The following is a 23,112-nucleotide window of genomic DNA, read 5'->3' as shown; positions in this document are numbered from 1 at the left end:
CTGGTCCCACCTGCTCTGAAATGGAAGGCTCTGAACTGGGGGCAAAGCTCCAGATTCTGGTGGGGTCCCTTAGGCCACACAGATGAGGAGCAGTGCCTTGTTGGCATTAAATGAAGGGCCGCCTGGTGCAGGACCTGGCAGCCAGGGCTCCTCAGAGTGGAGGCTATGGTTACTGTCTTCTGGTCCTGGGCTGTGCTGGGTTGAGGGACCCTGATCAAAATGGCCACAGCCCTTCATGAAGGCTCACTGGGTGCCAGGCCTTCACTCCTGTCCCCTCAGTGGCTCCTCACAGCACCCCACGAGGTGGCACTGTTCAAACTCCAGAAGCCAGGCCTTTCTGATGCCCAAACCTCTGTCCCTTCCTAAGGGAGCTCGGTCCACTCCCACCCCCATCACACTATCTTGCCACCCTCATCTGGCCACCTAGCCCTGAAGGATGTGGCTCTAAACAGATCAGCCACAGTGGCTGGGGTGGGAAAAAGGAAGATGAGCTGCCCAGAAGCCCCTCCGAGAGGCCCAGACACCTCGGCCCTCTCCTACATGACCCGGCTTGGGAGAGAGGGCTGGGATGGAGGCCCTGAGCTGGGGAGGGAACTGTGGTCAGAGAGGGGCTGTGGACACTAGAGCCCTAGGGGTCATCTTGGCCTTACAGTGTTTCAGACCTTCTGCCCCCTTGCAATGTGCCTAGCCCTGGCTGGGTGCCGGGGCCCCCCGTCGGGGAGCGAGTGAGCACATGCCCGAGCCGTACCAGGTGCTCTGGGCACTCGGTGGTGGCAGTCAGGGTCTCTCCCCGGGGCCGAGGTCTGTGTCTCCATATCCCTGTCCCCCGTCCTGCTGGGACCTGGCTGGGAAGGGTGGGGGTCGGCCAGTGGACGGCCCTGCCTGGTGGAATGTGGATGACGCTGAGCCTTATCTGGGGGTCTTCACCAAGGTGGGGGAAGGGAGGTGCAGGGCCTGAAGCTGTTCTGGGCCTGGGTAGTGTCTGGATGACAACATGGGCAGGGGAGGGGCGCCTCGCAGAGCCCCAGGTTGGGGGTGCCTCCTGCTCGTGGGTGGTTCCCCTCCCCCAGCCCTTACTGAGGTCCTGCAAGTGGCCAAAGGCAGTACCTGAGGCTTTGAATCCTCCCACGTGAGGCATGCCCTGTGACCATCCCCTTTCCCGTGTGAGACAGAGGCTCAGTAGGAGAAATGAACCTGCTCAAGGTCTCAGAGCCACTAACGGAGCAGGGATCTGAGCCCAGGGCAGTTCTACTTCAAAGCCTAAGTTCTTAACCAGCGCTACAGGCTCTCAGGAGGGTAGGGGGCCGGCCCTCCCCGTGGCTTGGCTTCCAGACTAGCAGGTGACCCTCTAGCATGGTGGAGGCAGCAGTGGCCTGAGCCAGCTGTCAGTCAGCAGGTCTCAACACCTGCCCTGCACCCTGTGACCTTGGCCAGGCCAGCTGGTCAGGCAATTGCTGAGGCCAGGGGATACCGCGAGGGCCAGGGATTCCCAGAGAGGTTTCTAGGCCCGAGGCGGCCGGGAGGAAGGACCGGGAGGGGGCCCAGCTCCCAGTCCCTGTCTTTGAAGTCCTCCATCTCTGGTTTCACCCGGGGATGGAGTTGCCAGACCCCTAGCAGGAGAGGTGGACGGGACAGTGGGAGGAGCCCCCCCCCCGGGGGGGGGAGGAAACAGAGCTGCAGAAGGGGAGACCCAGAGAAGACCCCCTCTCTGGGAGGGTGGGGGAGGGCTGAAACATGTGATAGGCTTGAAGGCTGTCCCAGTGTTAACTTGCCATGAGACCTCAGGCAAGAGTCTTCACTCTCGGGGCGCCTGGGTGGCTCAGTCGGTTAAGCATCTGCCCTCCGCTCAGGTCATGATCCCAGGGTCCTGGGATCGAGCCCCGCACCGGGCTCCCTGCTCAGCTGGGAGCCTGCTTCTCCCTCTCTCACTCCCTGCTTGTGCTCTCTCTCTCTATGAAATAAATCTTTTTTTTTTTTTTTTAAGATTTTATTTATTTATTTGACAGAGAGAGACACAGCGAGAGAGGGAACACAAGCAGGGGGAGCCAGAGAGGGAGAAGCAGGCCTCCCGCGGAGCAGGGAGCCCGACGCGGGGCTCGATCCCAGGACCCTGGGATCACGACCTGAGCCGAAGGCAGACGCCCAATGACTAAGCCACCCAGACACCCCAATAAATAAATCAATCTTAAAAAAAAGTCTTCACTTTCTTGCTTGAGCCTCAATTTGCTCTCTTATAAAATGGGCACGACAGTGCCTGCCCCAAAGGGGCTCTGCTGGGAGGGGATGAGCCAGCAGAGCGCAAAGCTCCCAGGGTCAGAGAGAGTCTGTCCTCTAACTCTACTGGGGCATGGACGGGGGGGGCCGCAAACATCCGGGTCCCATTCCTCTTCACGGAGACCCTCCTGAACCAGCCTCAGCTCCGGCTGTAGTTGTGCATGGGTTGTGGGGATGTGGCTTGCAGAGCCCCGGCCCTCCTTCCATCCTCCTGAATACAGACAGGCCCATGCTGCTTTCTGGCTCTGGGGCCTGGGGTGGGCCCTAGGGTGGGGACGGAAACATCCTGGTCCACCCTGCCTAGCCCATTTTCTCTCTTTACAGGAACGGTGTCTTCGGAGACCCCAAGTGTCTGTGCCTCAGCCCCGTGTGCTCCAGGGACTGAGTGCCAGGCTATGGAGAATGGTAGCTACACCTGTGGGCCCATGAAGCCCCGGGGCTGTGCCACCCAGCCGTGCCACCACGGCGCTCTGTGCTTGCCCCAGGGTCCAGACCCCAATGGCTTTCGCTGCTACTGCGTGCCTGGGTTCCAGGGCCCACGCTGCGAGCTGGACATCGACGAGTGTGCATCCCGGCCCTGCCGCCACGGGGCCACCTGCCACAACCTGGCTGATCGCTATGAGTGCCGCTGTCCCCTTGGTTATGCAGGTAATGGCCTCACATCCTGGGAGGAGGCCCATAGTGTCCATCCCATCAGTGGCTCAGGGTGTAAAATCACGCATTCAGCTTTGACTTTAGTATAGAGACACCCCCAGACATCCTGGAAGCTCCAGGGCATTCCGCTCTGGGTCTTGCTACAGAATGGATGCTTCTCGAGCTAACCTGGCTCTGGATGACAGTATAAGCGTGTGAGTGCGCCTGGTGCCTGACATTTAACAGATACTGGACAAAGGTTATTTCGGTCCCTTCTGGAGTTCAGCTTGGCGCTGGGGGTGGAGACACCCCCAGGCATCTCTGGTGGGACCAGAGTGCAAGTACGCCTGGTTTGGCTTTAATGAGGACATGTCTAGACAGTCTTTCTAGCATCTACTCACTCCAGACCTGTGTCAGGCTGTAGTGTAGACACCGTCTGGCTCATCTGATGGTTCTAGAGTATGGACACCCCTGGTATGGTTCAGGTTGCAATGTGGACCCTCTTCCCCTCTGAGTAGCCCCTAGAGCTCCAGCAGAGAGACACTGGTGGTCTTGTTCAAACTGTAACGTGAATGTACCCCAGGGATCCCTGCTGTCTCAAGTGGGTGGATAATGTAGACACAAGGTATCCAAGGGCTCAGAACGCAGACTGGCATGCGTACATGCTGCTTCTCTCCTCCAGAGTATGGCCCTGTCCCAGTCCTATCCACGCTGTAATCAGAAGCATCCCGGAGCGACTGTCCAGAAGCCAGGAAGGAAGGGGCAGCTGGGCACAGGTCTGGGAGAGGCTACATCCAGGGCAGTGGGGAGCACTGCAGTATAGACACTCCTGGTTCTAGTTCAACCCTGAATTCAGACAACTCTGCTCTGAGGGCGGAAGGCAGTTTGAGGTCACCTCAGAGCAGGGGTTGCACACTGGGGGGTGGGGGGTGGGGAGGGGGGCTGGGCCCCAGGGGAGGGAGCTCATAGTGAAGAGATGGGTCTTGGCACTTTGGAACAGACTCTGCAAACGGGTCCCACGTACCCTTCTCACCATTTGAGAGCCTCGGCGTCTGGAGTGTTAGTTGTGTGTGTGTGAGGGAGGTCAGGCGAAGGGCCTGTGTGTGTCTCTATCTGCGGGTGTCTGCGCTCCCTGAATGCATCCGTGGGAACAGAGGTGTGTGAGTGCCAGCAGGTGTGTGTGCCAGATGTGCCCGGGCGCTCTGGGTCACACTTTCTGGGTGAGTTGCGGATGTGAGCGGGGGCAGAGTCAGCCATGACTCATTTCTCTCCTCCTCCTTCCGTTCGGAGCCAGGCGGGGGAGGTTGGGATTCCAAGCGGCCAGGGCCTGGCTCCCCCTGGCACAGAGGGTGGGCGTGGGACTGGGGCGGGAGGAGTGAGGGGTCACAGGAAGGAGGGGCTGTGTTTCGTGCTCACTGAGCTGGGAAGGGGGCAGGTTCCAGCTGGAGCCAGCTGGTTCCCTGGCCCCCCAGGACCCACCCCACGTAGGGGGCAGGGGCAGGGCCTCTGGAGTCCACCGTGACATGTGGGTCCCCGGATGAACGCAGGCAGTACATCCCCAAACCCTGAGATTTTCCATCTCCCTTCATCTGCACACATCTCCCCTGAGGGCCGCCCAACTGTCTCAGTTGCGCCCAGGGCTGACGGGCTTCCCCGGACTTGGGGCTTTAGAAGCAAGAAGGTGCAGGGGAAACCAGGAGGAGCTGGTTTCTCGCTGGGGCCTGTCCTTCCCCAACGGAATCCCTCTCTACACTCTCTTCAAAGCTGGCAGAGTGAGCCTTCCACAGTGTAGACAGAATCGTGTAACTCAGCTGCTTCCCACTTTTAGGATAAGCCCAGATTGGGGCCCCAAAGGCCACCACAGCCCCCAGCCCTGCCTCACCTCACCTCCTCTGCTCTCTCCTTTGCTCTTGACCCTCCACGCTCCCCTTTCTGAGGGCACCATGTCCCTGCCCCAAGCTGCTCTGGACCAGTCCCCAGCCTGGAAACCAAATGCTGGCACAGTCCCATCCCAATCTAGTGAATGCTTACCATCTTTCAAAAGGCTCTTCTTCCAAGAAGCCTTCCCTGACTCCAATTCCCCAGGCCAGAACCTTGGGTCTGGCTTTTAGGGGATCCACTTCACTCCCATTGCTGAGCTTATCACAATTAAAAATCAGTCCGCATCTATGTAATAATTGACCTAATCCCGGTCTCCCCAGCTACACTGCTGTGAGCTCAGGGAGGGAGGGACGGCCGTCTGGTCTCTACCCCATTGCCGTTGCTGGCTCAAGAAATACCTGCCCTGGACGAATGGACCGATGGATTCTCTCGGCATCCTCGGGTTTCCGCTCCTTGTAGCCGTCTGAAGCTGGTTTCGGGTCGGCCTGCCTGAGCCTCTTTCGTCCTCCCTCTGGGTGTCCATCTGTCTGTCTGTGTCTCCGGCCCTGTCCAGGGGTGACATGCGAGGCGGAGGTGGACGAGTGTGCCTCGGCGCCCTGTCTGCACGGGGGCTCGTGCCTGGACGGCGTGGGCTCCTACCGCTGCGTGTGTGCGCCGGGCTACGGGGGCACCAGGTGCCAGCTGGACCTGGACGAGTGCCAGAGCCAGCCGTGCGCGCACGGGGGCCAGTGCCACGACCTGGTCAACGGGTGAGCTGGGTGAGCGGGCGGCCGGTGCCCCGACGCGGGGGGAGGAGGCTGCACACAGCCCGGGGCCGCGGTGGTGGGCAGGTGGAGGCTCGGGCGTGCTCAGCCGGCGCCCCGCGCCCCGCTCCAGGTTCCGGTGCGACTGTGCGGACACGGGCTACGAGGGCGCGCGCTGCGAGCAGGAGGTGCTGGAGTGCGCGTCGGCGCCCTGCGCGAACAACGCGTCCTGCCTCGAGGGCCTCGGCAGCTTCCGCTGCCTCTGCTGGCCAGGTGTGTGCGTGTGCGTGTGCGCATGCGTGTTTCCGTTGCCTCTGTGAGCCAGGTGTGTGCGTGCGTGCGTGTGCGCGCGCGCGCGTGCGCATGCGTGTTTCCGCTGCCTCTGCTGGCCAGGTGTGTGTACGCGTGCGTGTGTGTTTCCACTGCCTCTGCTGGCCAGGTGTGCGTGTTTCTGTTGCCTCTGCTGGCCAGGTGTGTGCGCGTGCGCGCGTGTGTGTATCCGCTCCCCACGGGGCGCAGTCTGGGGCGGCGGGGAGGTGTGCGCCGGGGCTCACCTGTCCTCGGAGCATGTGCATGTAGCTGCAACTTCTCTGAACTTCACTTTTGCGGAGTTCTGCAAAATAGGGCTAATCGTAGCACCTGCTCCTGGCGTTGTTGCGAGGAGGGTAAAGGTGTAAAGCCCGTGAAGCGTTGACACGTGCAAAGTGCTCAGTAGTACTAGCAATAGTAGTAATAGCACACTGATGAAGGTGCCATGGTCATTCGTACCGCCCTCGGTGCATCCGTCCCTCACCATATCCGTGAGCATATTCTGAGCTGTCGTTCCAGCCTGGCCTCAGTGGAGGGGGTCTGCCCGGTGACCCCGTGTGACCTGCTACCCACGCGCGCGTGCCCCCAGGCTACAGCGGCCAGCAGTGCGAGGTGGATGAGGATGAGTGTGAGTCGGGCCCCTGCCAGCATGGGGGCCAGTGCCTGCAGCGCTCGGACCCAGCGCTCTACGGAGGCGCCCGCGCCACCTTCCCAGGCACCTTCAGCTTCCGCCACGCTGCCGGCTTCCTGTGCCGCTGCCCTCCGGGCTTTGAGGGTGAGTCTCCTTCCACCCTTCCAGGGAAGCAGGTCCACCAGGGTGTGGGTGCGGGGGGAAGGATGCCAGGGCTCCGCTCGAGGCCTGGCCCTGCCACATATGTGCCACCCGCCTGAATCAGCACGTCTCACTGGGCCTCAGTCTCCATAGCTCTAAAACGGGCCCTTCCAGCTCCAGTGTGGTTCTGAGGGCCCGGGTGGGAACCATGGCTGGCCCTCTTGCAGGGGACGAATGTGGCGTGGATGTGGACGAGTGTGCCTCACGGCCATGCCTCAACGAAGGCCGCTGCCAGGACCTGCCCAACGGCTTCCGGTGCCACTGTCCAGATGGCTACACAGGTGCGGGGGTGGGGGTTGGGGCGGGATGGGCACCAGGGTAGGGCAAGGGCAGAGTCGGTGGGCCTGGGGTGAGAAGCTTCCTCCGGCTGATGCGTGGAGGCTGGATTGATGGGGACGAGGAGAGCAGGAAGGAGGTGGGTGTGCTGGTTGGGGTGACAGCTAAGAGGGGCTGAGCGGGAACCCGGGCGTTGGAGGTGAAAGTGGAGGGAACTAAGTGAGTTGAGAACTATTTAGGGGGGACACTCTGGAGGCCCTGGGGGTTAGTCCAGGCATGAGTGGGAGGTGTCAGTGATGCTTCTGCCCTGGGGGGGATGCTGGGTGTCCGTCCTTGCCCATACTGAGTGCGAGTGTCTGCGGAGCACCCACAGGGAGGAGCCAGGTTGGGGGCCGGTGGTCCAGGGTCTGGCGCCCAGGAAAAGCCAGAGACCGGGGTTCGGGAGTACGGTCCTGGCAGCTAGGACCACGGGTGGCCAAGACTGTCCAGGAGAATGTGTGGGGTGATGGGCAAAGAGAACCCTAAGCACCTGACAGCCAAGGGCCGGGCAGAGGCCAACGGGCCGGCAGGAAGAGGACAGAAGAGGGAAACGGGGGCATCACACATAGAAGGGTGAGCTTGTCCTCTAGCAGCTGGGGCCTGTGGGGCGGGAGTTGGGTTGCAGAAAAGCGCTCCCTGCCTTGGGCACAGCAGATGCGTAGACACGCAGATACCCTTCCATGGGCGCTGGTGAGCCCAAAGCACCCGTCACATCCTCCCCGAGTGTCCCTGCCCCCTCTGGAATGCGTGCGACACTTCCCCCGTGTCCGCCCGCATTCCTGCTTGGGCACACGGGCTCCTCTCCCTGGCAGGCTTCCTGGGCACTGGCTCCCCCCCCCAGAACAAGGAGGTGGCGATCACCCCCCTCCCTCCCACCTCAGCGGCCCAGACATGCTAGGCTCAGTGTCCCTCGCCCTGGGGTGGCCGCCGGGGAAACCCATCGTCTGCCCCTGTGGGCTGAGACTCCCTGAGTCCGGCCTGGGAGCATGGCCTTGCAGGCACCACAGCGGGCCCACCACGGTGTGCGCTGCCCCTGAAGAGCCTTTCTGGGCATTTCGTTCCCTCCTCATCGCACCCCCATGAGGTAGGGTTCTTACAGATGAAGTAACGGAGGCTTGAGAGAGGGGGTGTCGTTCCTTGCGGTTCACCAGTGTCAGCCAGAGCCCAGCTCCTCCCCCAGCTGAGCTCATCTGATGGGTGACAGGGAGGTCAGATCTGAGGTCAGGGCCCGGGAGGGGAACCCCGACCGTAGGGCTGGGCTCCTTGCCACTGTCCACCCCCATCCTCCCTTTGGGTCGTGCCGGCCTGGGGGAGGCCAGTGCCTGGCATTCCTGAGCTGGTTCCGAAGGAGGCGGCCAGTCAGGCGGGGAGCTCTGCTCCCCCGGCCCACGACCCGCCCGCCACTCTTGGCCATCCGTGGGGAAATGCGATGGGGCCGTGGGCTCTGTGGACTTTCCCGGGGGTCCTGTGGCTCCTGGCAGGTATGCAGGGCTGGGGCCTTGGGCAGGATGAGGTGTGACCGGCTGTCCCCAAAAGGAGGCTGTGGGGTTTGGGGGCTGACTGGGGTCAGGATTCAAATCCTGGTGGCTTCTCTGGGCCTGGGCTCCTCCAGCTGGGGTATGGTGGGAAGGGCTGGCCTTGGTTGTTTTGTGGAGGCTCTGGCTGAGCTGGGGTTGGGCTGTGGCCTCTTGACCCAAGCTGTGGCCAGAGCACCTGTTGTGGGAGCTTCTGGAGGGGAGGGTGAGGTGGCCCCTCCATAGTCAGCATGGGGTGCTAGGGCAGAGGGACTGGGGGATGGAGCCTAGATGCATACATCCACCCCACTCCCTCCTCCATTTTGGCACTCTGTCCACAAAAGCCATGCCAGGCCCTTTGCTGGGCACCAAGAACATATTCAGGTCTCCAGAGGAGATCTCAGCTGAGTAAACAGATTCTTTCAGTACAGGGTTCCGGGGAACTGTGTCTGGGAGTGGGCAAGGAGGTGGGAGTGACACAGAGCTTGGGGTTGGAAATCAGAGAAAAAGCCTCCTAGGGGCCTGGCCCTTTGAATTTGGGCTTTGCAGGATGACTAGGAGTTTGACCGGCAGGGTAAGTGAGGAGAAGGCATTCCAAGCAGAGGAAACAGTATGAGCAAAGCCCCAGGGAAAAGTTTTCCAGGAAATGCTTGGGGGAACGGGCAGTTCAAGGTCTGGAGGGAGCAGGGTTGAGACTTGAGGGCCTGGTAGGGCCCAGACCCTGAGGGATGTTGAGTGCCAGGGTGAGTGATTGGACCTTAAGCAGCAGGGGAATCTGGCCAGGCGATGCTCTAGAAATAGGCCTCTGGCTACTTGAGGAAATGGATGGTAGAGGGGTTGAAGGCAGGCAAAGTAGAGGACGCTAGACCTGGACCTGTGAGCTGGTGAGGCAGAGGTGGGGTGGGAGAAAAGGGGAGACCAGCGAGTGTTTAGGGGATGGAATCCATGGGGCACGGAGACCCACCAAATACGGGAAAGGAAGGGGTATCTTGGATTCCAGCCTCCGGGGACTTTAGGGGACCATGAGAAATCCTTTGGGGATTGGGAATTCGTTCAGTTGCTAGATGCTGAGATCCCCAGCCCAAAAGGCATGTAAGCTCTGCCTTGAGTGCTTCGTTCTTGCCTTGAGTGCTGAGCCTTGGTGTGGTCTCTCCCGAAGGCCTGGCATGTCAGGAAGATGTGGATGAATGCCTGTCGGAGCCCTGCCTCCACGGTGGGACATGTGATGACACTGTGGCGGGCTACGTCTGCAGGTGCCCGGAGGCCTGGGGTGGGCATGACTGTTCTGTGCGGCTCACCGGCTGCCAGGGCCACACTTGCCCACCGGCTGCCACCTGCATCCCCATCTTCAAGGCCGGCATGCACAGTTATGCCTGCCGCTGCCCACCTGGTACCCACGGCCCTTTCTGTGGCCAGAATACCACCTTCTCTGTGGTGGCCGGGAGCCCTGTGCAGACAACCGTGCCGGCTGGCGGCCCCCGGGGTCTGGCACTGAGGTTTCGCACCACACTACCTGCTGGTGCCTTGGCCACTCGCGCTGATACCCAGGACAGCTTGGAGCTGGCCCTGGCAGGGGGCATACTTCAGGCCACCCTCTGGAGCCACGGCAACACCACCGGGCTTACCCTGAAGCTGCCGGACCTGGCTTTAAATGATGGCCACTGGCACGGAGTGGAGGTTTCGCTGCGCCCGGCCGTCCTGGAGCTGCGGCTCTGGCATGAGGACTGCCCTGCCCAGCTCTGTGTGGCCTCCGGTCCTGTGGCCTCCGGTCCTGTGGCTTCCGAAGCGCTGACGCCTGCCAGGTTCTGCTCTGCCCAGCTGGGTGGCACAGCCTTTGAAGGCTGCCTCGAGGACGTGCAGGTGGACGGGCACCTCCTGCTGCCCGAGGACCTGGGCGAGACTGTCCTTCTGGGCTGCAAGCGCCGTGACCAGTGTCAGCCTCCACCCTGTGCCCATGGAGGGGCCTGCGTGGACATGTGGGCTCACTTCCACTGCAAATGCCCTCGGCCCTACAGTGGTCCTACCTGCGCTGATGGTGAGGAGCAAGGCAGGTGGGCCCCCCCTCACCGGGGCAGGGAGTGTGCCTTCCCCTAGCCCACAGGCCTCACACCCAACACCCTCTCTCCCTGCAGAGGTTCCTGCTGCCACCTTTGGCTTGGGGGGCACCCTGAGCTCTGCCTCCTTCTTGCTCCACCAGCTGCCAGGCCCCAACCTCACCGTGTCCTTTCTCCTTCGTACTCGGGAACCTGCTGGCCTGCTGCTCCAACTTGCCAATGACTCAGTAGCTGGCCTAACAGTATTCCTGAGCGAGGGCCAGATCCAGGCTGAGGTGCTGGGCAGTCCTACTTTGGTGCTTCCTGGGCGCTGGGATGATGGGCTCCGCCACCTGGTGACGCTCAGCTTCGGGCCTGACCAGCTGCAGGGCTTGGGGCAGCAGGTGCACGTGGGTGGGAGGCTCCTCCCTGCTGATGCCGAGCCCTGGGGTGGGCCCTTCCGAGGCTGCCTCCAGGACCTGAGACTCAATGACCTCCACCTCCCGTTCTTTCCGCTGCTGCTGGGGAACTCAAGCCAGCCCAGCGAGCTGGGCAGCAGGCAGTCCTGGAACCTCACCATGGGCTGCGTCTCCGAGGACACGTGCAGTGTGAGTTCCCCGGGAAGAAGGGTGGCTCCCTTTCTCAGGGTCTACCCTGCATCTCTGAGGGTTAGCACGTCCTTCTGGTGAGGAAAATGGCGGGAGGTGAAGCACTCTGCCCAAGTTCCCACTGCTAGAGAGTGGCAGAGCAGGATTAATCTCTCTGGCCCAGCTGCTCTTGCCCTCTGTGGGCCCCATACCTCCCTCCCCAGTCTTGGTGTGAGACAGACACCCAGACCCATGCAGAGGGCTGCCTGAGCCTTTCTGTAGGAGCTGCCTGGGAAAGAGGGACATCCTCGGGTCCATGGACAAAACACCAGCCTTGGCATTGGAATGGCCTGAGTGTGAACTCTGGCTCCTCTATTTCCTGCCTGGATGAGCCAGGCAAGTGGCTTCTCTCTGAGCCTCAGTTTCTTTATCTGTAAAATGGGGACAATAGTGACTTCCTCTCTATGTGTTTGTGAGGAGTTAATGTGTCTGTAGTAGGTGCTCAGTGAAGAGCCACTACAGTGATGGTTATGGTAGGATGATGCTAGCCCCAGGCCTGAGCCAATCCCTGCCCTGATTTTTCTGCAGCCTGACCCCTGTCTCAATGGTGGAATTTGTCTCGTCACCTGGAATGACTTCCACTGCACCTGCCCTGTCAACTTCACGGGGCTGACGTGTGCTCAGCAGCTGTGGTGTCCTGGCCAGCCCTGCCTCCCACCTGCCACCTGTGAGGAGGTCCCTGGCGGCTTTGTCTGTGAGTGTGTGCTCCGGGCAGCCCACATGCTGGGTTCTGGACACCCAGGCTGGGTGAAGCCCTGAGGGCTCCTAGGCAGTGGACCAGGATGCCAACAGCCCCCAGTGTGGGTAGGCCACTGCATCCAGAGGGACAGGTTTTCTGGAGGAAGACAGCATTCACCAGGTTTCCAAGGACAAGTAAGACTGACTGGGCGTAGGGGAGGACATTTTAAGGAGGGGCAACAGCATGTGCAAAGATCCTGGGGTTTATAAGAACAACTGAATCAGTTACGGGTGTTGGAGTCTAGATGTTGCCAGGAGGTGCCTTGAGAGGTAGGCCAGGCAGCTCAGAACTTTTCCCCAAGGGCAGTGGGGAGCCATGGGATGGTTTTAGGCAGGAGAGGGACATGATCAGCATTTTAGAAAGGTGACTGCATTTTATTGAAATGCATGATCAGCATTTTAAAAATCTGCATTTAAGAAAGATGACTGCAGTGAATAATGAGCCTCAGGGATGAGACTGAACAACTCCAATGAAGAGGGAAGGGGGCAGAGGCATTATTGTTGCCTGGCCTGTGACCCGGAGGGTAGGGTGGGTCTCCCCAGCGCGGCAGAAGCTGGTTCTCGGAGGTAGGGAATTGTGAGCGGTGGAAGCCACGGCGGTGGGGGCGATGGTTCCCGGAATTGAATGATGGGTGGGTGGGTGTGCCCCCTAGAGATGGGCGGGGGCCGTGGGGGCGGCAGGTGTGTCACCCGCGGGCTCGGCCCGGGGTGGGTGCCCGTGGGCCCTTCCCCGACGCTCCCTCTCCCCGCAGGTGTAGCCGAAGCCACGTTCCGCGAGGGCCCCGCGGCCGCCTTCAGCGGGCACAACGCATCATCGGGGCTGTCGCTCAGCGGCCTGTCGCTGGCCTTCCGCACGCGCGACTCCGAGGCCGGGCTGCTGCGCGCCACCGCGGGTGCCCACGCGGCTGTCTGGCTGGCCGTGCGCAACGGCTCGCTGGTGGCCGGCGTTCGCAGCGGCTCTGGCCTGCCCGGGGCAGTGCTGCCGGCGTCCGGGCCCCGCGTGGCCGACGGCGCCTGGCACCGCGTGCGCCTGGCCATGGAGCGCCCGGTGGCCGCCGCGTCGCGCTGGCTGCTCTGGTTGGACGGGGCGTCGGCGCCCGTGGTGCTGCGCGGCCTGGCCGGCGACCTGGGCTTCCTGCGCGGCCCCGGCGCCGCCCGCGTGCTGCTGGCGGAGAACTTTACCGGCTGCCTGGGTCGCGTGGCCGTCGGCGGCCTCCCGCTGCCCCTGGCGCGCCCACGACCCGGCGCGGCCCCCGGCTCCCGAGAGCACTTCTCGGCCTGGCCCGGGGCGCCTGCCCCACGCCTCGGCTGCCACGGCGCGCGCGTGTGTGTCCCGTCGCCCTGCCTGCACGGCGGCGCCTGCCGCGACCTCTTCGACGCCTTCGCCTGCGCCTGTGGCCCGGGCTGGGAGGGCCCGCGCTGCGAGGCCCGCGCCGACCCGTGTCGCTCGGCACCCTGTGCTCGCGGTCGCTGCCACTCACGCCCCGACGGCCGCTTCGAGTGCCGCTGCCCGCCTGGCTTCGCGGGCCCGCGCTGCAGGTGCGGACGGCGTGGGGGTAACCTGGGCCCCAGGGGCCCGGTGGGTTCCCGGGGCGGGGGTGGGTTGGGGCACCCAAGTCCATGGGCTCCGCAGCCGCAGCTCTGGTTCTGTGGACCAGCCACTTCCCTTCTCCGAGCCTCCGTGCCCTCGTCTGTGAAATGGGAACAGCAGTCCCCTAGCATTGCCAGATAAAACCCAGATAAGTTTGAATTTGAGATCAATGACGCTCCTGGCCGGGGGTGGGGGGGTAGGGGATGGGGGATCCCAGAGCTAGATTTGGAAGCAAACCTGGAGGCTTCCCTGCCTGGCCGCCTCGGGGCCACCGATGCTCATCCCCATTAGTCCCGTGAGCATAACGGGACCAGAATGAGCCGGGTGGAGGCTTTGATGCTCCCCCTTTTCAGTCTGGTTTTGACTCCCCTCTCCAAGCTTGGCTTGGAGCCAAGCTTATGGAGGGTTGTCTGGCAGAGGCGTGACTCCCCCACCCCCAGGAGGAATGTCAGGCCCAAGTTTTATGTTTAGGAACATGCTTGTGTTCCGAGGAGAGTCCGGACATTCATCAGCTTCTCAAAGACCTCTGAGCATGGGGAGCCGGTCCCATCCAGGCTCTGGAGGTTGTACACCTTGTTGGGGGTGGGGCTGGAGCCGCAGGACAGCCCTCTTCCCCCTCCCTTCCACCTCAGATGCCACTTCCATGATCGCTATCAGGGTCCATGGCAGGTGGGCCCTGAATCCCACAGCTCAGGTGGCCAGTGGTAGCCCCAGGGGCGGGGGGGGCCGGGCCGGGTCCCCAGCCTGCTACCCCGGTGCAGCCTCTGTGCTTTCTCCCCAGGTTGCCTGTCCTGCCAGAGGAATGCAGCCTGAACTTCACCTGCCTCAACGGTGGCCCCTGCGAGGGTGGGCCCCAGGGGGCCAACTGCAGCTGCCAGGGGGGCTTTGCTGGCCAGAGGTGGGCCTGGGGGCCCCGGGGGGTGGGCCTGGGACCCGGGCGGGGGGGTTCTGGGTCCCCTCTAGGCAGGGCAGGCAGGGTGGGGTGTGGATCCTTGCTCACCTTCTCAGCCCTCACTGTGCCCACAGTGCCAGATGGCCCACCTCTGTCGCTTGAGTTCTTTCCTCCCGGGGTTCCCAAGGCCATCTGTTATGCCATCATGGGGGGAGGCAGCTGCCTGGTGGTGCTTCTGAGAGCCTCATCCTCAGGCCACCTGCATCGGGACTGCCCAGGGAGCCTGTAAACGGGCAGGTTCTGGGCCCACTGCGGAGAGAGGGTGTCCCCATCCCAGGCAGCTGCCCTCACACAGGCTCCCCGGTGCTTCTGACTGGGCGGGCCATTGTCCGTCGTGAATGCTGGGGCAAGGGGCGGGTGGTGGTGGAGGTCACAGTCGGCCTCAGTCACCCAGCAGGGCCCTGCAGGGCGGGGACCATGCATGGCGACCGTGGAAGGACACCTGCGTGTTTGGGGGGGTTGTTGAGAAGCTAAAGCAGATGGGGGAACAGGAGACCGCACAGGAGGGAGCAGCTTTCCGAGCCTCGCCTTCTCTGCTTCCCAGGTGTCCGATCCCCTGTGAGGCCAACCCCTGCTTGAATGGCGGCACCTGCCGGGCGGCTGGTGGGCTGTATGAATGTATCTGCAGTGCCAGGTTCTCAGGCCAGTTCTGTGAAGTGGTGGTGAGTGATGCCAGGGGGGCTTGGCGAGTGCCCTGTTTTGGACTTTAGTGAGATGATTTTGGGGCTGTGGGGGTGCCTAAAGCCCTTGTGGTGCTGTTTTCCTGGACCAGCCCTGTCGTGGGGTGGGGAGTACTAAGGGCCGGAGACTCAGGGCGGGCCTAGGAGGCCCCACCATCCCTCAGTGAGACACTCGGGCTCTGCCAAGTCCTTTCTGGGGCCAGGACTCAGGACCCACAGGATCCTGGAATTCTGGGATTTCGGCCGGTGGATACAAGAGCCTGTAATCTCCAGTGGTTTGTGGGCCAGGATTCTAGAGTAGGATTTGGAGAGGCCGCGATTCTGAGCCAGAGCAGCCAGGGAGGCTCAGCTGAGCAGGGCCCCAGTCGGTGGCGGCCAGCAGGTAGCTTGAGCTTGAACCTCCCCGTTGACCACCCCCCTCCCCACCAAGGGGCGGAACCAGCGCCGCAGGCCCAGTGGGCAGTGAGCCCACCTGGGTGCTGGTAGGAAGCCTGGGGAGGAGCCTTGATCTCCACAGGCTTCTGGCAGCCCCAGTCATAAACCCGCAAATCCCCTCTGCTTCTGGGGAATGTTTCCTTTCAAGTTGAACTTTACAGCCTCTGGTTCCCGCCGCCCCCCCCCCCCCCCCCCCCCCCCCCCCCGCCGCCCTCCTCACAGGGCCAAGGGAGGAAATGACTTTACAGCTCTCCCAGAAGTACCCAGGGGTAGAGGCTGGGGATGGCCCATTCCAAGCTGGTATGAACTTTTCTCTCCAGCCCTGGGTACCTTTCCTCCTTCAGGACTGGGTACTGGGACTTGGGACCCAGGTCCCAGTGGGCCGAGAGGCTTCACAGGACAGAGGGAGGGCCGGTGAGTCTGAGACCCTAGGGCTCTGGAAGCTGGGAATTCTGTGATTTGGGGGCTTCGAAGTTCCAGGCCTTTGATGGGGGCATCCTAGTTCTGTGACTGGAGATGGAGAGGTTTCCTGGGCTCCCCAAAGCCTGGTCTCAGTCTCCCTAGCCGGGCACACCCTGGTGGATTCTGAGCTCACCCTCAGCTAGGCGACCCCACCTCCCGCTCCTGCCCTGCACAGGCCACCTGGCTGGGGAGCCTCTCCTACTTACTGCTGCCTGAGAGGCCTCCTACTGGGGTTAAGCGTGGTCTCCACAGCCACTAAGAAACCAGACCACCCTTTGGGATGGGGAGGGATCAAGACCCCACCGCCTCAGACTGGATGAGTTTACTGCAGGGAGGCTGGGTGGCAGGGCCCACTTTGGCCAGGGAAGGAAGGGCCTGCAGCTGCAATTCAAGGCTGAAGGATGGTGGCGTGGGCATGGCATGGGCCCTGGGGGCAGACGGAGGAGACTGCCAGTCCTGGCTTGCTGGTCATGTGTCTGGGGCATCTGGGCAAAGCGTCTGTTTTCTCCTTTACTCCTTACCGACTGCTACCAGGCAAGCCCTGCTCTGGGCACTTGGAATTTACTGGTAAACAGAATAAAGCAAAGATTCCTGTCCTCCCTCCCGGGAGTGACGGAGGACCCCCACCCCTGTTCATTAGACCATTGTGAAGTTTAGGTACCACCCCCCTGCCCGCCCGCCCGCCCGCCCTGGCACGGACCCCGCGGCCCCAGCCCTCATTACCGCATCTCTCGCAGAAGGGCCTGCCGCCGTCCCTGCCATTCCCGCTGCTGGAGGCGGCCGTGCCCGCGGCCTGCACCTGTCTCCTCCTCCTCCTCCTGGGCCTCCTGTCAGGGGTCCTGGCGGCCAGGAAGCGCCGCCAGTCCGAGGGCACCTACAGCCCCAGCCAGCAGGAGGTGGCCGGAGCCCGGCTGGAGATGGACAGTGTCCTCAAGGTGCCGCCAGAGGAGAGACTCATCTAGGCCTGCCCAGCTGCCGGCTCCAGCACCCATGAGGTCCCAGATGATTTCTACCCGAGGACCCCAGGAGGCCACACCCCGTGGCTGGCCTCCTCTCGCAGCTGCGGGGCCCAGGGTGTCTGCTGGTGAAGCGTCGCCTTAGCTGGCGGCCCCCGCCTCTGCCCCATTGTGGACAGGAGAGGGGAGCACTCAGGGAAGCCGGCGGCGGCGGGGGGGGGGGGGGGGGGCTGCTGGCGAGGCCGTGCTCTGCACCACTGGCCCCGCCGGCTCTTGTCTCCGCAAGCACATCGCTGTGCAGGGGAGGAGCACCCGCGGGCACACACGGTGTCCCTGGGGGACGGGGTTCGTGGGCACGTCCGTGTCTCTGCTGTGGGTGCACGCGATCCCACGGAGGGGTGACTGGGTTGGGGGGATCCCCTTCCCAGCCCCCCAGCTCCGGCATCCTCTGCAGCTCTGGAGGCTCTGGAGGCTGCCCCCATGCTGGAGGCAGCTGGGAAACTGGGGGGGGGGTCACGAGCCCGCGGCCCCAGAGATGGGACGCGTGGGAACACAGAGCGCGTCCGGGGCAGATCTGCAGGAGCGGAGGACTGGCTGCCTGGAGCTGTCACCCCTTGCCGGGGGTGGGGGTGGGGGTGGCAGCCTCTGCCTACCTCACGGGGCAGCTGTGAGGATCAGCGACGGCAATGGGGAAAGAGCTCTGGGCCTCAGTGCCGCTGGGCTCTCTGGGTCACCCTTTTAGGTTTCAGGAAGGGTTGTCAGCCTGGAGCTGAGAGAAAGTGGGGGAAGGGGCTTTCCTGGGGGGGGGGCAAGAAGGCCAGAGGACGAAGGAGCAAACCCCCTGCCCCCCCCCCCCCGCCAGCCCTGTGCTGACCACCTCATTCTCCAGTGCCCGTCACCTCTCTCAATGGCTGTGTATGTGTTGGGGTGGGGGTGGGGGGGTGGGATTCAGGATTCGCAGAAAGCCCTCAGAGTTGTTTGCTGAACTCAGCAGATGTTGGCACTGCCTCTTTGTGTCGGGGCTGGTCCTGCAGACAGACACGGATGCAGAGGAGGAATGTGCTTTGCTTCCAGTCCCTTCCCTGGCAATGCCATCCACAGATCCCAGAGGGGCATCTCCCCCCCCCCCACGTGCCTGGCCTCCTTCTAGTCTCATGAAGTCCCTTCCTCCCTGATCTCGAGACATGCCCTTCCGTCCTTCCTGTTTCTCAGGCCAGTGCCTCCTGTGCCAAGGCCAGGAGACCCCTTTCCACTTTTAGTTGACTTTACCCAGCTCCCCTCAGGGTCTCACCAGCTTCCAGAGGCAGAGGCCTCAAAATCTGAAGTAGAACCGTATGGTGATGGGGGGTAAGGGAGCATGTGGGTGGCCGAGACTGAGGGGTTCAGCCGAGGCTGGGACAGGAAGTGCCCTGAACACTAGGGTAAGAGGCTCGCTTTGTCCTTATCCTGTACAAGGCGGTACCTTTCCCCCAACTTTCTCCATCATGACTCCTGGGAAAGTGGGGGAGGAAACATCTGGTGCCAGCAACTTAGCCACAGCCGGTGCCTTGGTGATTTTATTAAATCAGGGATTTGGCGAACCTGTGTTCTTGCAGACTCCTCTAAGACACGTGAAACCCCAATAAATAAAAGCAGTGCCATTTTATTGGGGAGCCCTATGTTGTCCTCTCTCACTCCTAAGAGCTCTGGCACCTGTCCTTTTCAAGGGCAGCCAGGGGAGGGGGGCATGACCAGATGATGGGGGACTGGGTGTGTTTAACACCACCTCTGGGTCCAGATCACCTAACACAAACACTCAACAGAGCTGCTGGTTCTAAGGCTCTGCCCTTGCTAATGAGAGATCTATGGGGCTGAATTTTCTGCTGTTCTCTTGAACTGTTCCCTGGAGTCTGGGCACTCTCAACACCATCTGTGACCGGCAGCCTCACTCCATGGACTGGCCAAGCCTGTGCATGCTTGTGACCAGCTCCCCCCGCCCCCGCCCTGCTTGGGACAGGGAAGGGCCTGGGCTCAGAGGCTCAAATGGAAGAAGCTGGGGTGTTGGGCTAGGGGTCAAATCCTTCCCTGACTGCTCTGAGCCCTCCCCTTCCCCCAGGGCTTCCTCAGGACACAGGGATACCAACCTTCTCCCCAAGAAGATTTTATTGAACGCACACACAACATTCATCCTTGGGTGCAAATTCAGTCCAGCAAGTGAAGAGACAACAGTGCTCCTGGGAACGTGGAAGGCTCACCACCAGCCCCCAGCACAGCCGGGGAGACAGACCGCGGGGTGGGCTCCGCTTCCCTGGGGCCCCACCGTACCTCTTATCTCATACCCTGCCTACGGGGGTGGGGAGGGGACGGGAGGCTTCCCTTTGCGGACAGGGCTCGGGGGTCTGCCCAGGATGGGTGGTGGATCTGGAACCTGTATGGAAACACCCGAAAGGCCTTGGGGGTGCCCACGCGCCCAGAGAGCCACTTGCCCACGGGGCCGTGACCGACTCCGGAAGGGGCGCTGTGCTGGGCCAGCAGCTCGTCACAGCCCGCGTCTGAGAACCTCAGGGCCCGCCCTCCAGGCCTCACCGACCCACACAGGGTCCCTCAGACCGGGACAAAGCTCCCCAGGGCTAGAGGGGCCTCCAGAGCCCCCTTGCCCAGTCAGACACCTCTGAGGCTGTGTGTCTGACCACTCACAAATAGGAAATGAGAAATCAGGTCAAAACGCTCACAATTTCCTGCATGTCTCAGATGGTTGTTTTCTTAAATGGTTGGGCCATATTTTAACTCGGTTTATTGAAACTAGTCAATTTTAAGATTCATCAAATCAATAAAGTAAAAAGGAAAAGATAGATAAAAGAAACAATAACAAAACATTTCAATTGAGCTTTGGTGACACTGGCCTCAGGAATTTCTATGCTACGTGGGCGGGGGAGGGGGTGGCTCCTGGCCCTTCTCCTGCCTCCAAGCCGTGAGAAGCCAAGTTTGTCCACTCCGCCAGGGCCTGGAGAAGGGCTCAGTGCCCCTGCCCGCTCCTGACCCAGGGAGCCTGGGCAGCTGGGCCTCCTGCATCAGCCTGTGGCATGAAGCTGGTCTTCCCAGTTGGAATCGGGGTGCCTGCTTCTCAGCTCTGCCCCCGCAATCCCAGGTGACAAGAGGCTGAGCCCCATCTGAGTAACACTGGAGACCTGGAGAAACCCAGCAACCAGAGGGAGAACACAGGACGGCGGCCTGACTCCTCCTAATGCACTCGATTTACCTGCTGCTATTTTTTTCTCTTACAAACCAGAGTTGCTGGTGCTCCCAGCCTCCATGCAGGGCCGGCTGGGGCTGTGTTTGGCTCTCAGAGGGTTCCCAAGGATCCCTCGGCCCCAAATCCCTACCAAGCCAGAAACAACTGAAGGTTGAGGGTTGGGGTGAAGACTGACAAAGAAAGAACGAGTGTGTGTATTGCTAGAGAGGGTTTGCAAGTGCCCCGCCAGGTAGGTATATTCTCCTTACTCCAAACCACGTGTCTGGTGCAGACGCCCTCACGCAGGCCGAGGCTACCACGGCCGTCTGTGCTGGTCCCAGTGGGGTGCGCAGGGCCACGCTGTAGTTGGGCCAAGGGAACAGGGCTGGGGAGGAGAGGCCTTGTGGAGCCTCGGGGCTCCTGATGGGAGGCTTCCAGGGGGAAGGCAGGTGGGGCTGGGTCTGGGGCAGTCATTCGCCCAGCTGACCTCTTTAGTGCAAAACCTACTCAGGGGTGCAGGGAAGGGGTGGTGGCAGGGTGGGGTGGGTGCCCAGGGGCTGGGACCATTCCCAGGCCAGAACTGGCACCATTCTCTAGCGGCCAGACCTCAGTGATGGGTGGTGTGTAGGGGAGGAGGGGCGGCAGACGGGGGTCCCATCCCTTCCCACCAGCAGAACCTGGGCAGAAACGGAGCAGGGGAAGCAGGGCTGGCTGGCTGGCCTGGGGCGCAGTGGCCGGCGGCGCATGGCTGGGCCCAGCTCGCCCTCGCTCGGCGCCTGGCTCACTCGAAGGTCTCCCACTGCTTCCTGAGCTGCTCTACTGAGCCTGGGGCCGGGGCCGGGCTCACATCTTGCTTGGTTTTCCGTAACAAATCCTCAAAGGGGTCTCTGGTCTCTCGAGGAGCAGAGGGCTGCAGTGCTGGCTCCAGGCCCTGTGGGGGTCTGGGAGGAAGGAGAGGGGGGTCTCCGGGCCTCAGGGCCAGCCCCTGCTTGGCCTCGGCAGCCCTGGCGCTTGAGCGGGCCAGGGGCAATGTTCGGATCCTTGAAGGGGCGACCACTGGGGGGCCCAGGGGCTGCAAGGGACTGGTGTGGGCACCCATGGGCATCTGGCCGAAGAGGTTAGGCATGGAGAGGGCAGACAGGTTGGGCTGAGATCTATGTGGGCCACAGAGGCCGGAACCAGACAGGAGGAGGCTGGGGGCAAAGGCTGGCCCCAGCGAAGCAGGAGGGGCCCCGAAAGGCCCGGCCGGTGTGGAGACCAGGGCCATGGCAGGCAGTGCTGCGGGCACAGATGAGATGAAGGGATTGAGTGATGGCTGCGCGAAGGGGGTGGGGGTCCCTGCTGGGGGGAAGCTAAACTGGGGAGTGAAGGAGGTGGCTATGTTTGGGGCTGCAGGGCCCGGCGGAAGAGTACTGCCTGACCAGGCTGTGTTAAGTGGGTCCAGGAGGGCCAGCAGGGTGTCACTGCTCGAGCTTGCAGCCCCGGGGGCCAGGTTGAGTGGCTGGAGTGGTTCGGTGGGTCCTTGGGGGGTAGCACTGGGGAGGAGCCCGGGGAACGGGGCCCGGCTCAGGGCCTGTAGCCGATCTGAGGAGAAGTCCCCGAGGGCGGTGCTGGCGGCCTGGAGTTTGGCTGGGCGGGCGGTGGGGGGCGGAGGCACGATGCCCAGCTCTGGGGTCTTCCTGCCCTGGGGCCGGGGGATGGTGATGCTGCCTGGAGTGGGGGTGGGCGCCTCCTCCTTGTCACTGGGGTTCAGGATGCTGTCCTGGGTCGGCAGCATGCGGGGCACAGCCAGGGAGTTCCCAAGCAGGGCTGAGGGCTTCTCGGGGGAGGTGGCTGGGGGCTTGCTGGGGATGGCCATGTCGTCCTGGCCCAGGCTCCAGAGCTTGTTGTATGGGTGGGTGAGCTTCAAGGCCACTGGCATCCCGCGGCTCCGGTCACTCCTGCTCAGGTCCAGCCTCTGGGGGAGAGAAGGAGGGAGGCAGTGACCAGAGACTGCCCCGGACAGACTGGAAGGCAGCAGGTCCCCAGCCCCAGGCATGTGGCTGATCAGGCCCTGGGACTCAGGGCAGCCGGGGGGCTGGGCCCAGGTCAGCAGCAGAGAGCCCGGGTCTGTCCAGATGCCAAGCCCAGGCTTTCCTCACTGTTGTCCTCACCTTTCAGACTCCATGCCGGGCTTTTTTCTCACTGCACAGAGGGATTCCAGAAAAAGCCCTTGTCCTTTTTACGTCAGTGTTGCCAAGAAGTTTTAGGAAAATGACTCCATTTATTGACCATCTACTGGCCGGGACTTTTTCACTTTTCAAAGCACGTGGGCACTTTTAATCACCTGGGAGCTTGAGGACGAGTGAGGCACAGGGCATGGCAAAGGTGTCTTCCCTGGTTGGCAGGGAAACAGGACTGGACTCCCGTCCTGGCTCTGCCACTCACAAGCGACGCGACCTAGGCGTCAGGGGCAGGGAGGGCGCGCATGAATCCACAGACCCAGCCACTCCGTCAGCAGCCTCCACTTGCAAGTGGGGAGACAGGCACAGAGAGGGAATGTGACAGATCGCAAGTCATGATGGACGATCAGTGGTCCCGTGCAAATAATCCAGAGCCCGGGAATCTCCGAGCAGACTTGGCGGGACTGGGGTCCTGGGAGGGTGGGCTGGAGTGGCAGCACACCTCTGCCTGACGCACACACGGACAGGAGGGGCCGACTTCCGTCAGCTCTAACGTTTCTACAGGATCACGGGCTGCGGGCCTGCCTGGCAGGGTTTGCAGGCAGAACGACCCTGAGCCTCGGCCGAGGACCCTGGAAAGGTCGCTGTTTCTCCCTTGGTCTCCTTCCCCATCCCATGGGGGGCACCTGCTTCATGTGTGGAAAGCACCAGCCCGGGCAGGTACACGTCCCTGCTGGCATCATA

At 62.3% G+C, this 23,112-nt stretch overlaps 2 protein-coding genes across 16 annotated transcripts in view; one reads left to right on the top strand and one right to left on the bottom strand.

Annotated features, from left to right (window-relative positions):
• The window catches only part of CRB2 (crumbs cell polarity complex component 2), a 28,003-nt gene extending 4,896 nt beyond the window's left edge, over positions 1-23,107 (top strand). For 2 of the 4 annotated variants that reach the window (XM_027614745.2, XM_027614748.2), the window contains exons 2-13: positions 2,599-2,922; positions 5,342-5,537; positions 5,665-5,804; positions 6,430-6,615; positions 6,840-6,953; positions 9,661-10,536; positions 10,634-11,142; positions 11,710-11,875; positions 12,672-13,458; positions 14,292-14,408; positions 15,007-15,124; positions 16,777-17,812. In XM_027614745.2, the coding sequence (XP_027470546.2) occupies positions 2,599-2,922; positions 5,342-5,537; positions 5,665-5,804; positions 6,430-6,615; positions 6,840-6,953; positions 9,661-10,536; positions 10,634-11,142; positions 11,710-11,875; positions 12,672-13,458; positions 14,292-14,408; positions 15,007-15,124; positions 16,777-17,001 (3,758 nt within the window). In that variant the 3' untranslated portion in view covers positions 17,002-17,812. Of the gene's footprint in view, positions 1-2,598; positions 2,923-5,341; positions 5,538-5,664; positions 5,805-6,429; positions 6,616-6,839; positions 6,954-9,660; positions 10,537-10,633; positions 11,143-11,709; positions 11,876-12,671; positions 13,459-14,291; positions 14,409-15,006; positions 15,125-16,776; positions 17,813-22,366 lie in introns of those variants that run through there. The other 2 variants (XM_027614747.2, XM_027614746.2) reach the window with 2 other exon arrangements.
• The window catches only part of DENND1A (DENN domain containing 1A), a 503,929-nt gene continuing 499,922 nt past the window's right edge, over positions 19,106-23,112 (bottom strand). For 8 of the 12 annotated variants that reach the window (XM_027614750.2, XM_035723489.1, XM_027614759.2 and 5 more), the window contains one exon: positions 20,988-22,163. In XM_027614750.2, the coding sequence (XP_027470551.2) occupies positions 20,988-22,163 (1,176 nt within the window). Of the gene's footprint in view, positions 22,164-23,112 lie in introns of all 12 variants that reach the window. The other 4 variants (XM_027614760.2, XM_027614751.2, XM_027614749.2 and 1 more) reach the window with 2 other exon arrangements.

This window comes from Zalophus californianus, chromosome 13, assembly GCF_009762305.2.
Source record: "Zalophus californianus isolate mZalCal1 chromosome 13, mZalCal1.pri.v2, whole genome shotgun sequence".
Lineage (NCBI taxonomy): Eukaryota > Metazoa > Chordata > Mammalia > Carnivora > Otariidae > Zalophus > Zalophus californianus.
The sequence above is the reverse complement of the archived record's forward strand: the minus strand, read 5'-3'. Positions and strand labels throughout refer to the sequence as shown.